Source organism: Podarcis tiliguerta (genome assembly GCF_965153285.1).
Source record: "Podarcis tiliguerta genome assembly, chromosome: 12".
NCBI lineage: Eukaryota > Metazoa > Chordata > Lepidosauria > Squamata > Lacertidae > Podarcis > Podarcis tiliguerta.
The window spans coordinates 36590702-36605575 of NC_139545.1; the positions used below are offsets into that span (position 1 = coordinate 36590702).

The window sequence follows — 14874 nt, forward strand, 5'->3', positions numbered from 1 at the left end:
GGGGACCAAATGGGAAACATGTGCTTCATTCCATTGTGCAAATGCAGCCCAAATAAACTTCATGATGAGACGCTGTACAGATAGATCAGCAAGGAGAGACTGTGTTTATTTTATAATGTGTGGCGTTATACATTTATCACTAAATGTTTGTTTTTGAAATGGTGAAAAGAGGACCTTAGTCAAGGATTAAGAACATATGAATGTGGGGGGATGCTCCCCTAAAACCCAAGAAATAAATGAATGTCAGAATCTAGATAATATTTGGGATATTGAAGGGAAAATACAAGCTGCACAGGGATTTCTGGGCTAGCTTATGCAAACCAGCTGGCTAGTTACAGGCTAAGTGCAGAGCCATTAAGAAACAACTCATTAAGGGTGTACTGGGAAGAGGGAGGAAAACAAAGGCCAGACCTCCATGAGTTGCTGGCAGAAGAAAACTGCACTAAGGGACCGGGAACCATAACTGACTGCTGCTTCAGACACAAGCTTGCTGAATCTATGAAAGATGCTCTTGGGATATAATGTTCTGCACCTCCTCCATTGCAGACTTCCAGGTGTAAATATAGGTTAAAAATATTCCTTAAAGACAGTAGCCTCCACTGGGCCTTAATCCTCCCAATGGAAACACAATCCTGGGTGAGCAGCTGGGACCCCTGGAATCTCACACCCTTTGTGGAGATTGGGGTGGTGTGTAACAATATATTCATGGATTTCACTGGGTTAGAATAATGCTCCAAAATAGCCCAACACATCTGGATTAAAGACATGATAGAACCTCTGGAAAGAACTTAAAAGTCCAGTGTGCATGTCCAAGTATACTCAGTTTCCCCTCGCCTCTGTATCAGGAAACCCAAGAAGACATGATCACTTCCTCCAAAGGTTCCCAGCTGCTTCCACTTCAATGTTCAATTCCTTCCTGTTGGTGAGGACTAGATTCTTCAGTGTTTGCTGCCAAACATTCAGTCAGCTTTTCTTGCTGAGACTTAAGTGCTTGATTTTACTACTAGAAGCTGAAATCTTGCCTGCAGCTGTATTTTTGGTTCATGAGTAATGCAATGCTTGTGTGAGCACCCCCATCCTGCCCTGCCTCCAAGTTGATTTAAGATTTTTAAAAGGCCTTGCAAGGATCATGCATACTCTCCAGGACAGTCTGCCTAAGGAAAATAGAATGTCGACCCAGTCTGCTTGCTGTTCCCTTAGGTATATCCTGCCAGCTTCCATATAACATTTTTCTCAAGTAGAACCTGCTCCTAGCAAAGCAACATTTTAAAAACTGCTTTCCACCCACTAAAACTGCTCTAGGGCTTGTTGACATACTTCCCTGTGATAAGATCAAGAACACAAGGCTTGCTGGGGATTTTATATGTACTTCTATACCCTTAAGAACGACTTGTAGATGCTAGTGAATATGTAAATGAGCCAAGGCTGCGAGTAAGTTATTTATTATGGATTTATATGCATTGTGCAATTGGCAGCTACATTTTACTGCAGCAGGAAACAAATCTCTCAGTCTCCTGCTGTTTGAAGGTTTGGGGAGATTTATTAAAAGTTTAAAGGGGGATTTTTGAATTGGATAGAACATATCAAACTAGTGTTAGACAAAAGGAAAAAAGTCCTCAAATATAATAAAAAAAATGACTTACTGGCTTTGAATATTTGCATTTTGTATTCTATGTTCATATATCCACACATGGTTCACATGTGCAGCTGTTCTAATCATGCTGTTAAGGGAGGGGAGGTTAGGCTGAATGCTTGGGCCTTCCTCTAATCATTGGAATAGCCAAGCTAGCTTTCTGGGTGACAAGCCATTAAGGGAAACAAAGGAAGGGGCTCAGTGCAAGATGGCAAATGGGTGGGGGCTCCTCCCTCAATTCACAGGCAGTTAAAAAGACAAAGGCAGAGTTGAGAGTGGAGAGTGAGTCATGTGAACTAGAAGCTGGAAGCAACAGACTGGGAAGCCCAGAGTGATGCTTGATTTCTGTTTGTATCCAAGGCTGTGGAGGAAGCAAGGCCCACTTGGGGTATTAATGCTATGAACCCCTCCATCATAGGTTCAGGTTGTATATATGTGTAAATAAACCATATATCACAAAGGAAACACAAACCCTGGGTAAACATCTGAAAGCCGGGAATCTCGCACCGCTTGGAGATTGTGATGGCATTCAACAATACATATTCTTGAGATCATTTATTTCCCCCGAGGGCTCTATGACTTTGCCATCTGTTACTCAAGCTACCAATCAGCCTGAACTCCATGACTGTTGACTTGCTGCAGTGGCAGCATTTGTTCTGGGCACTGGCATGGGGGAGATGGAGAGAGCTTCTAGACTGGAGTAGCAGTTGTTGCCGGAGCAGTGGCCCATGTGGTAGCAGTAGTAAAGGAGTTGGATCTCATTGTGGGGTTGGAATTGCAAGTGTGTGTATGTTAGCATCTGCCTATGTCAGTCATAATTCCAAGCTGAGTCCAGGAAACTTCATGCAGCTCCCGTCAGTCCCAGTCATCATGGATAATGGCAAGCTAGGAGATCCTTTTACTCTCCAGATGTTGCTGAAGCATAGTCACCATCGCTGGCCATGCTTGCTGGTGTTGATGGGAGTTGTAGCTTAGTAACATCTGGAGGGCCAAAAGTTCCCCATCCCAGGCATAGCCAAGTGAAACTGGATTATGGAGAAGAACACGTCCACCCAAAGAGGAAAGAGAGCTGCTACACCAACCAAGAGCCAGGTATACTCCACTCACCTTTGTACTGATGAAGAGAGTGGTAGAAACCCAGGAAATGCCTATTGACTATCATTTGCTACTGACTAATATAACAGATCTGGAAAATCATGAAAAGAGAAGCATTTCCCCTTGATATTGCTAGCAAAATGCCATGGTGAATGGTACTGAATATGAAATAAACTATTTCAATTGTGTGGAATGACTGCTACCATAATATTCCATTATGTCTCCTGACACAAAAGACTTCATCCTTCTAAGGCTTCAAAACACATTAACCTCATTTTTGTGGGGGGTGCAGGGTGCAAAGCCACTCTGATAGTCATTTTAATCAAGTGGAAGCTAAGCATAGGGGCCCACTCAACCAGCAACTGAAATAATTCTGATTTCAAGGGAAAGCGTTGATCTGTATCACTGCATTCACTCAGCAAAGCAGCAATATTAAAATGGCTGAAAAAAGGGCACACTTTAATCAAAGTGATTTTCTTTTGACAGTCAAAAATATATTGTATTGCCTTAAGCAATATATCTGACAAAATGTTTTCCTTTTAGATAAGATTTGATGTATAAGGAATAAAGAGCATCTTGGGGTTCTTTTGTTTTATTAACGGGAAAGAAAGTGAACAATTTTTTAGAGAAAAAACATTTGGAGGCTTTCAAGGAACCTCACATTTTAGGTTAGCATAAAATATATGCAGTTAAAATCTGAACCACATCACCAGTAGGTTTTAAATGGTCTATAGATCAACCCAAGTCAGTGTCAATGACTAGTCCATTGAGTCTAGACATTGTCTTTGTCTCCATTGTAATGGTGATAAGTGTTGTTCAAGGAATGGAGGAAACCACACTGACATTTTTATTACCCCCTGCATGCTTAGGGAGTGAGTTGGTTGCTTAGAGACTAATCTTGGGAACTGCAAATAAAGGCAGATGGCATTATTCTAATCTAGAATGATACTGACAGAGGTCAATACTAGCCTTCATTTGGGCGCCCTTCACTCTGTAAAATACTTGATTCTTAATTACCTTGGTTGAAGCATCATGTTTGTTTAGGCTAAACAGCATTTTATAGTAGATGCATATAGATGGTGGGGGTGGACAATTCTACAGCACAAAGCTTATTTCTCACCATCCTATTTGGCTGCTGCTTATATTGTACCTCCACGGTTGGAGGCAGTATGTCTCTGAGCACCACTTGGCTCATTGGGGAGAGTTCTGTTGCACCAAATTCCTGCTTGTGGGCTTCCCACAGACATCTGGCAGGCCACTGTGATAGCAGGATTTGGTGACTACATTTTATCTCTTGCTCTGTGGTCACATATCAGACATCAGAAACATTCTCATACCTTCAAACCAAACATATAAATATTGGCGGATGCTATTTTCAGGTAATATCTAGTCTTCCCAGAGCTTTGAAAGCATATTGGTTCCCTCCCACCCACCCAACAAAACCCTCTCTGGGCCAGTAATAAAATGCTGATTAGGAAGTAAAAGATGACCATCATGCATGGCACACTGAAAACACAAATGCATTTGTAAAGCGAAGTGTTCCATAAAGCTGATTTCCCCCCGCCCTTTAAAGTCTCTATAAAAATGTTACGTTCTTATTCAGCATGTCTTCTTTAGCTCTGCAGCATTAAGTTAGAGAAGACTAGAGGCAAAAACAAACCCAATTTTCCATGGGCAGAAGAAACTGGGGAATGTACTTTTATTTTAGTACTGGTAATAACCCATACAATACAAATTATGTAGCTTGACATTAAATCCCATGTTAAGTACACAATAGGGAGGTGTTAGGAGCAGAAGATGAGTTTTGTGTGTGCATGGGTTCAGGATTTTTCTGAATATGATGCATACCTCTACCTAATACTACAAAATATTTACACACTATTCAAATGCATAAACTTTCATCTGCAGGAAAACACCCCTGGGCTTCCCACAGCAGAGAATTCAGAAGCCTGGGCACAATTGCTGAGAAGGCCCTCATATTTCCTGCTTGGCAATCTGCTCCACTTTAAGGGAGCAGAAAGGCATGGAGTGGGGCCTTAGATTAATATGTGAGTCATTAAGCAGGGTGATATTGGACAAGGCAGTTCGTCAGGTATCCTGGGCCTAGTGTTCCTCACTTTATGACTCCAGCTTCCAATGATGCCTTGTCTATTGCCCTATTCAGTCATTTGTCTTCTGGGATAGCTAAACATATGAGCAGGAAGAGTGGCAATGAGTGAGCAAGCTCCACCCACTCTCCACCACTGTCTGCATTGCCCTCCACAAGTTGGAGAGTGATAATCTGCAGGGTTCTGCATCAAGCAACGAGGCTAAATGACTAGAATGGGGTTTGTGTGAATTACAGATGAATCACAGATAAAAAGCCAGAGAATTAATATTTGTATTCTGGAACTCACAGTGCTTTTCAACTGAGTCTCTTCATATGTTTTGTCAATAAGTGTAGTGAAATCCAATTATGTATATTTATGTGTGGTCCATTTTAAGAGATCAGCAAATATTCTTGCTTACTAACTGGGCTGTAGCAATAACGGGGTATCTTCTATGTCTGTCTGTCACTTGGATTCATAGGTTAGAATCCTATCCTTACTGATGGCTTTTACAAAGACTTTGATCCAGTTCTCACCAGTTCATCTACAACCCAGCTTGCCAGCTCCATTCTTGACAGCTGCCTTAGGTGCATTACTTAATTTCCTCACCCCTTTTCTCATGCTGTCTTTGATATGATGAAAAACATACTTTTGTAACATCATATTTTGATATATATCAGGATAGTGTAGCAAGTTTCTACTAATACAGGTGACCAAATGCAATGAAGTAAGGCAACCGTTAGGACACTTCTGCCTGCAGGCTAAAATTTGGTAAAACTTTTTAAAAAAAGACTAAGTTGTGTTTGACAGTAGAATACTACTACAAGAAGATCGAGCTCTAGAAGCGTCTGCTAAAAAGGAAAGTTGGAATTAATGGAGTCTAAAATTGATTTAGTAAACTAGCTCTTTGATGGAGTGGAAACTAGAACTGCAGAAAGAAAGATACAGCTAATTGAAGAACATAATTTAATTCTTGAAGCAGAGTGTGAAGCTCACCGAGGGGTAGATTGCAGCTTTAATTGAAGAAGGATTTGTATGTTTGTATGTATGTGTATTCCAGATCCTTTTAATGTGCTGTTTGTCCAATAATATGAAGAAAACTATTACTTTCAACAGTGATATTCAAACACGACTATGCCATGAAGACAAATGGTCCCCCCCCCCCAACTCACTGGTAGTTAGAAAGACAAAGGCAAAGTTAAGAGTTGAGCTATGTGAGCTGGAAAAGCTGCAGGCTGGGAAGACAGAGAGAGAGAGTCATGCCTGGTTTCTGCTTGAATCCAAGGCTGCAGATAGCTGCAGAAGGAAGAACCTTTCCGTGCTAATGCTGTGAGTCCCTCCATCATAGGCACAGGTTGTAAAGGTAAAAGTAAAGGGACCCCTGACCATTAGGTCCAGTCATGACCGACTCTGGGGTTGCGGCGCTCATCTTGCTTTATTGGCCAAGGGAGCCGGTGTACAGCTTCCAGGTCATGTGGCCAGCATGACTAAGCTGCTTCTGGCGAACCAGAGCAGCACATGGAAACACCTTTTACCTTCCCGCCAGAGCAGTACCTATTTATCTACTTGCACTTTGAGGTGCTTTCGAACTGCTGGGTTGGCAGGAGCAGGGACCGAGCAATGGGAACTCACCCCGTCGTGGGGATTTGAACCGCCGACCTTCTGATCGGCAAGTCCTAGGCTCTGTGGTTTAACCCACAGCGCCACCCGTGTCCCGGCACAGGTTGTACATATAAATAAACTATAAATCATAAAGACACCACAGTCTCCATTGTGCCTCATTCCAAAGGAAACATGAACCCGGGGTAAGAGCCTAGAATGCCTGGAATCTCACATTGCTCAGAGATCAAGGTGCTGTGCAACAGTTTGTTCAGTTCATCTCTTCTACTTTCTATTCTATAGTAGCAGCAGGGCTGGCCTGAGACATTTTGGCACCTGAAGTGAACCGCAAAAACACCCCCCTGAACCAGGGAATAAGGGGTGAGTGAAGATCTACAACAGGAACAAGGGGAGAAATAAAGATCTGCATCAGAATTTGCTGTTGCTCTGGATCCTGTTGCCCCAACCTTCCTTGTGGGTGGACCGGCTCTGGTAAGCAGCACCCGTACATGCACACAGAGGGTCAAGAGCAGCTGTTATTGTTTATTAGATTTCTTACTGAAACTCTTCACCATGAGGTCCTAATGCTGCTTACAACAGCAAAAACAGTACAGATAAAATAAGTACAAGTAAGACCAACCTACCATGCCCAACAACCAGCAGTTTAGACCCCATGCTATACTATCCTTTGCTTCTCTATACAGTGGTACCTCGGGTTAAGTACTTAATTCGTTCCGGAGGTCTGTTCTTAACCTGAAACTGTTCTTAACCTGAAGCACCACTTTAGCTAATGGGGCCTCCTGCTGCCACCAAGGCGCCGGAGCACGATTTCTGTTCTTATCCTGAAGCAAAGTTCTTAACCTGAAGCACTATTTCTGGGTTAGCGGAGTCTGTAACCTGAAGCGTATGTAACCTGAAGCATATGTAACCCGAGGTACCACTGTATAACTGGTTAAGAGGAGCTCTTCTGTTTAAGTGAATGCAAGGGTAGCATCCAAAACAGCAGCATTTCCGAAACAGACAATCAAGCAATTAAGCATCTCTCAGGAAGTTAGTTACCATGGAGAGCAAAACACTGTCACCGCCAACTGCGTTCTCTGAACCTACCTGCTAGAAGCTAATCAGAATGAAGCAGAAAGCCATGTTAATTAGAAAACAAATTATCTAAACCCTGCCAATCAAGTCAGATGTAATGAAAACTGCAGTACATTTGCGGAAGTGTAACACTCAGAAAGTTAAATGGACTCTACAATGTATTTAAGCATCCAGACCACATAATTTTACCTGCACAGATATGTAACCATTTCCAAAAGGGGTAGCGACAGAGTGTCTTGCAGCAAAAGTGACTGGTGGCACCTGAAAGACAAACAAATGTATTATGACATATGCTTTTGTGGGCTACAGTCTACTTCCCACGGACAATCTATTAGTGGAGAGAAAAATGACAGAACACTACTTGTTGTCAATTACAAGTTAAAATTATTATTATTATTATTATTATTTACTTATACCTTGCCCATCTGGGCAAGCCTCCCCAGCCACTCTGGGTGGCTCCCAACAGAATATTAAAAACACACAAAAAATCAAACATTAAAAACTTCCCTAAACACTATATTCCCTAAATCACTATATGTTCAGATTTCTACAGCCCATCCCAGACAATGACATCTCCCTCTTCCAAGCCTTGGATAAAAGGCCTGTAGTTGCTTACAAAGAGCATTCATGCAACCTAAAACTAGTGGAGGTTGGTACATTGGGGCTGCTCCAACAACCTCCACCTGTCCTTAGTCAACCTACACCTGCCTGCCTTCTTTCTTATATAACCAGTCAGCTTCCTCCTCAGTATTGCACTTGTAGAATGGAGACAAAGCTAGAATTTCCAAACTCTTCCTCTCATTGGCTCTAGCTCCACCTACTGCTAGGCTTCCTGCCTTCCACCCCATCATTCCCAATGGGCACCAGCCACCGCTGCTTAAAACAGCTACAATGACAGAGATATCTACACAGGGAGCAGACCCTGTGGCAGACTGATGCCACCAGCTCCATCCACAGCAGTATTACAGGACCCAGTAATGTCATCCACCCCACCAGTGGTTCATTCACCAGCTCATCTTCCAAAGGGACATAAGTGATCATCCACCATCATTGCCCTTCTGCATTCTACATGGTGCAAAGAGGCCAGTCTCTATGGAAAAGAATAATGGAAACAAATCTGTCATTGGACGTGGCCTGTGGGGAACACTTCAGCCTCCCAGGACACTTTGTAATTGGCCACCCTTAATCAAAGGAACTTCAGAGGAGGGTACAACATAAAACCACTGGATACATCAAGAGGTTCAGTGCTACCACTTGTGGACTCAGATGGCACAACTGATTTTTATTATGTTGGCTTAACAGTGCCAGGATGTGTGTTAGCACCTAGTTTTTTTTGTGAATGGCCACTGTTAGTAAGGTGATTTATCACCACCTGTACATGTCATATCTTTCTGACCTCACTGTTTATAATTCACCACACACACACACAATGCACACACAAGCAAAATCATGTATGTATGAAGTGACCTGTAGTCCACAAAAGCTTACATCACAACACATTTTTAATTTTTGAAGTGCTACAAGACTCCTTGTTGTTTTTGCACATATGTTAAAAAAAAAAAAAGGGAGCCCATGGCATTGCTTCTCTGTTTATAATGGAATCTCAACTAGAGAATGACCACAAAGAGGTAAATCATTTTGGCTGATTTGGTCAATCGTTTTGCTAATACACAGGGCTTCTTGGGGGAACATGTAGACTGTAGAGTTAATGAACTAGTCCAAAATAATAGGTGCTCTGCGGTTTGAAATTCTGGAGGCGACACACTGCCTCCCATATACCACCTACTGTAAACGGTGCTCCTGCCAGTTGGGTAGTGCTGCAATGCAGGAAAGGTTTAGACACAATGGGACTTTGGGGTCATCTAGTTCTCTAATTCTAGGATTTTAACTTTGGTAATCTTTAATGCAGCTTTGCAAATTCTTTAGTAGCTTATGATGACAACTGTAGCATAGCAAATCTATACATGGCCCAAGGACACAAATTTTCATAAACATCTGCTTAAGCATTTTACATTGTGCTGAGGGATTAGCCTCCCCCACTTTTTTTCCTGGAGGCCAAATTACAGTTTATGTTTCCAAGACAGAGTTGTTTAAGGATCTTCAGAAAAACCAGAGAGAGCAAACAAATATAATTTCAGTATTTAACGAATAGGTAATTGATTTCATTGCAATTACTTAAATTGTGCTCATTCTAGTATGTGAATCATCAGTGAAGTCCTAAAAGCTTGCTGAACCACTTTCACAAATTTCAGGACCAAAACATTATAGCATGAAGACTCAAACCTGTTTGGCCTTGTATTATAGTTTTAAGATGTTGGACTGGGTAATTTGCATCCCCCCCTACAAAGTTGTGTTGATTTATATTTTAATGATGTGCTTACTTATGGAGACAATGGTTATTTGCAATTGTTTCTATTGTTGTTGTTTTGGATTGGCGTACCTATTGTTAATTGATATGTTGTGAGCTGTTTTGAACACAAACTTGTAGAAAAGCAACATGCAAACAAACAACACCTGGATTGCCAGTAGTACATGTGAAAAGGATATTTAAATGTCTTTAAAGATGGCTTGGATGAAGGAACAGACAGGATGCTCATCAAATTTGCAGATGACACCAAACAGGGAGGGGGTAGATAATACCTTAGACGACAGAATTTGGATTCAAGATGACCTCAACAAATTGGAGAACTGGGCCCAATCTAACAATATGAATTTCAATAGGGACAAATGTAAGGTTCTACACTTAGGTAGGAATAACTAGCTACACATATACAAGTTGGGGGACACCAGGCTTGCCAGTACAGTGGTACCTCTGGTTACATACGCTTCAGGTTACATACGCTTCAGGTTACAGACTCCACTAACCCAGAAATAGTGCTTCAGGTTAAGAACTTTGCTTCAGGATAAGAACAGAAATTGTGCTCCGGTGGCGCAGCGGCAGCAGGAGGCCCCATTAGCTAAAGTGGTGCTTAAGGTTAAGAACAGTTTCAGGTTAAGAACAGACCTCCGGAATGAATTAAGTACTTAATCCGAGGTACCACTGTAGTACAAAAGGATCTAGGGGTCTTAGTAGACCACAAACTTAACATGAGTGTGATGCAGCAGCAAAACAAAGCTAATGCTATTCTAGGCTGCATCAACAGAAGTATAGTATCAAGGGAAGTAACAGTCCGACTCTATTCTGCCTTGCTCAGACAACATCTGGAGTACTGTGTCTAGTTCTGGGCACCACAATTTGAAGCTAAAGTTCCATTTCTATGATGCTTGCTGTGTTGCTGACATATGTGGGCCCTTCACATGCATGTGTGGTCCTTAGACATGACTCACACTCCATGTGTACATCTGGGCTGGGCTGGGCATACTCCAAAGAGGTTCCTATGATGCTTCTGGGTTTGTATGTCATGAGTATTTATATAAGGTTCCATCAGTCAACAAGTGATGGTCATGTATTTCAGAAACAGCTACAGTTCTAGCTTAGACACCACTAACTACAAGCTTGCTTCTCCCAAGAATATCTGTTTTAATATTTTATGCCCAGCTGACACTTGAGCACCAAGTCATAAAACTGACATTTGGGAAGAAAATATTACTCCACTTCTATGCACCCTACCCTTCCTATCTAAACTCTGTGAAGGAGGCTAGATTGAGCAACTGTAACTTGCCCAAGGCCACCCACTAGATTTCATAACTGAATGGAAATAATAGTAGAGCCATGACTCCATATTGGTTCCAGTGAATCTGGCATGTACTGTGTAGAAGAATGATGCAGACATTTAGTATTCTACTAAAATAGCAGTTAGGCGTGTTTTGCTACCTAGAGCCTATTGATTTCTATAAAACTATATCAATGTAAATGGTTTGTGAACCACCCCTTAAATTTCCTAGGATTTATATACCCATGGATATTACAGATATTCTCAGAGGTAAATCCCCCCCCCCCTCATTGTCCATATAGCATGCAGGGAAATTATTTATGTTATCATCTGTATCCTGAAATAATAAAAAAGAAGGGTTCAGGGTTTGTTGTAAACCACTCTGATGTTTTTACTATAGCATTCCCTGTCAGTAATTACCTGGACCACTGAATTAGCATGTCCCTTGAAATCCCCCATACATTCCCCCACAAAACTCTGTTTGCTAGTGTGCGTTGCATAATGAAATTTATCTGTTTAATTCTTGCAAGCCAGAAGAAGTTGGTATTGTGATAGGAAAACATAATTTTAAAAACATGTCCTTTATTTTTTTACCAATTAGATGCACAGATAAAAGTGAAGACTGTGTTCTCTAGCCGATTTATATATCCATAAAAATGATTTCAAATCACAAAGGCTAATCTAAAGTTGATATTATATGGATTTTTTTTTGGTATCCAGCAAGTCACCTTGTAAGAACAAATACATGATGTCATTCTACAGTTGGGGAAAGGTAGGCTATAAAGGTATGAAGATAATGAAATAATTTTAAAAATGGGCTGCTTGTCAGTTGGAGGCCTTGAGGCATTTTCTTTGTACCTTTCAAATTTTGCAGTTCCATGCCTGACTTTTGTGGAGATCTGAATTAAGAAATAAGAAAAAGTTAGGAGGAGTACTGAGCTTTAAACATTATCCCCCCCCACCCCATTTAAGGAAGTTTTTGGGTGTGTTTCATTTTGTTTTACAATATTATTTTTAAAACTTAAATGCCATTTATTTGTGGTTGGAATTCCATGCTAACTGGAAAACATAGAAACAAAATATTGTGCTGCTTCTGGGATTAGTGATAATATTGATTTAAAAAGTCGCGGAGACCCACACCAAAAAAGGTCATTCTTCTAGCAAAGTACTAAATTGCCATTTCTGCCTTTGTAAATCTTTAGAAATTCTACACAGTTAAATCTAAAGCCTTTTGCAAATGCCTCTCTCTAGTTCCTCAGCAGCAGATGGATTTGCAGATGACCCATATTAATTTATGATTTAATGTCTCCTGATAGGGAATCATTGCATGCTGTTGGGACTCACTGCAGTAGTAATGCCTTTTGCTACGGTAAATGTCCTCAAAAGCAGGATCCGGATCAATGCCAATCTTAAATTCAAGTATCAGTGATTATTAATGAATAAATTATTTTGCCAAAGTGCTTTAAGTATTAACTAAAATGGAAGCAGATAAATTTCATTTGGGAGTTTCTTTTTATGTTGCAGGGGGGAAATGATTAAAAAATAAACAAGCTTTTTAAAATAAAATCCTTATTTCATATACCGCAATGTATGAGTTTTTGGTTGTAGCCCAATCTGCACTATGTATTTAAAGCAGTAAAATACCTGAGTTTTATGGGAAGAGGGATTTATTAAAAACAATCTGGGAATCACAGCTTTGTGAGGGGAATAGATGTCTCTTAACAACTGAGATTACAAAATCTTTGTGCACAATCTTTTCCTTTATCTGTCCAAGGGATGTGGAAACTGTGACCCTCCAGATGTTGTTGGATTCCAGCTCCCATCAGTCCCAGCCAGTATCATCAATGGTTAGGGCTGATGGGAGTTGTAGTCTAGCAACTTCCAGAGGGCAGTGATTCCCCAACCCAACCTACCCCATGCAGAATAAACATGCAGAGATGCACTTGAGCCTTGCGTCTGTTGCAGTGTGTGTGGAAGGAACCCAACCTGAGCAGAGTTCATAGCCCTTATTAGTATGATCTCTACAGGCTCCATCCCATACTTCAATAGGATGCAGTTACACTCCAGACAGTTATATTAGTTTGCATAGTTTCTATTTTGAATGCTGGAACCAAAAAATCTCTTGGGTTGTCTGCCTATCACCTATCTTCTCAACCTTAAAGAATGAAGAGGCAGCATTAAGTGTGGTGTTAGAACCTTTGAAATAAGTTCCTTCTTAACTCGTAAGAACCTAAGAATAGACTTCTGGGTTGAGTCCAGTGGCCCATTTAGTCCAGGATCTTGTTCTCACAGTGAACAGCCAGATGGTAAATTAAGTTTAAAGTCCTCATGGTCTCCATAATGGGGTCGTTTAAATGGAAACAGGAAGCTGCCTTATACTGAATCAGACCATTAAGTCCATATAGGTAGCTCAGTATTGTCAGCACTGGGTGACAAAGCCGATACGCTATCACTGAGATATGGCCTTTCCTTCACCTGGGGGTCAGTCCAACTTTAGGGTTGCAATGAGGCTGATGTGAGGGCAAGGAGGAGATACTATTAGCTGGCAACCGCAATCCACCTTAAAAGAATTGGATATAATAAATGTGCTCCTCAGTATTCAAGCTTTTGTCCTCTGTTTTTCTTCAACTAACAGAACCCCCAAATCATGTTTATATTTATATATCTGCAATACAATCTCTTTAAAGATATACAAACATGCCCCATCCCCTGTATTGCTCGACTTCATGTAATAGCAAGAGAAGTCTCTCTCTCTCTCTGCCCCCCCCCCGTGTTTTCCACATGAGGACGTTCAGATCCAGAAATAATGACTTTGACTTTAGCCAGACCCCTACAGGTGGCAGATAACAAGAAAGGTGGGCCTGATTGAAGAAGACAAGTGTGGGCCGCCAGGGTCACATTCCAAATGGTCTTTAGGGGATAAAACTGAAAAGAATTTAAAGCCATCACTAGACAAGATTTCAGTGACACAGAATCTTAATGAATTTGATTTCTATCAGCCTGGTTTTTCCTCCACTAGAATATAGCTTTAAATAACAAAAGGGCAGAGGGCCAGTTGCCTTATGTTCACTGGGTCATGAGGCCTTCTTTCTGCACACAATTATCAGCAGCAAGCATTTTGTGCCAGTCCCCCCTTCCTCGAGAGCTTAAGAACTGAGGGAAAGGAAAGGTTTCTTTTCTCACAAAGGAATTGGTTGAAAGCCTTGTTCTCTGAGATGGTAGGTGAAATGTTTGTTCATGCCAGTCCCTACACCAGGAGTCGCCAACCTTTTCAGATCAGCAGGCACATTTTACAATTTTGAGAGAGCGCTGGAGCTGCCAGTCACAAAATAGCTGCTGCTATGGAGGTGCATGTTGTAACACAAAATGGCTGTCAAAAGGAGAGAGGCAGTCCTGCCTTCCCCTGACAAACATACCATGGGAGGTCAGCTATGTCCTGATAGTCCTGAATGTGGAGGGCACTGCCATTTTAGTTTTAATTTCAGTATTGTTTTTATTGCATTTAATGCTGTGATTTTAATTCTTATGAAAGGTGCCTTGGACAGTGGTAAGGCAGGCTACATTTTAAAAAACAAACACAAAACCCCCAAGAGATAGATTATTATTATCATATCTGTGCAACCTTTTGAAAAACAAGTGCAAAAGTTTGATGTAATCAAAGCCACATACTGAAAGACGTGGCTTGAATCCAGGTTCCTCCTGCCTGAACCAC

General features: G+C 41.3%; 1 protein-coding gene across 1 annotated transcript in view; it reads right to left on the reverse strand.

Annotated features, from left to right (window-relative positions):
* The window catches only part of LOC310661349 (uncharacterized protein), a gene marked incomplete at its 5' end in the record, with an annotated part of 47434 nt that overhangs the window by 14084 nt on the left and 18476 nt on the right, over positions 1-14874 (reverse strand). The window contains 2 exons of the mRNA XM_083407197.1: positions 2741-2819; positions 7699-7770. Of these exons, the coding sequence (XP_083263323.1) occupies positions 2806-2819; positions 7699-7770 (86 nt within the window). The 3' untranslated portion in view covers positions 2741-2805. The remainder of the gene's footprint in view (positions 1-2740; positions 2820-7698; positions 7771-14874) is intronic.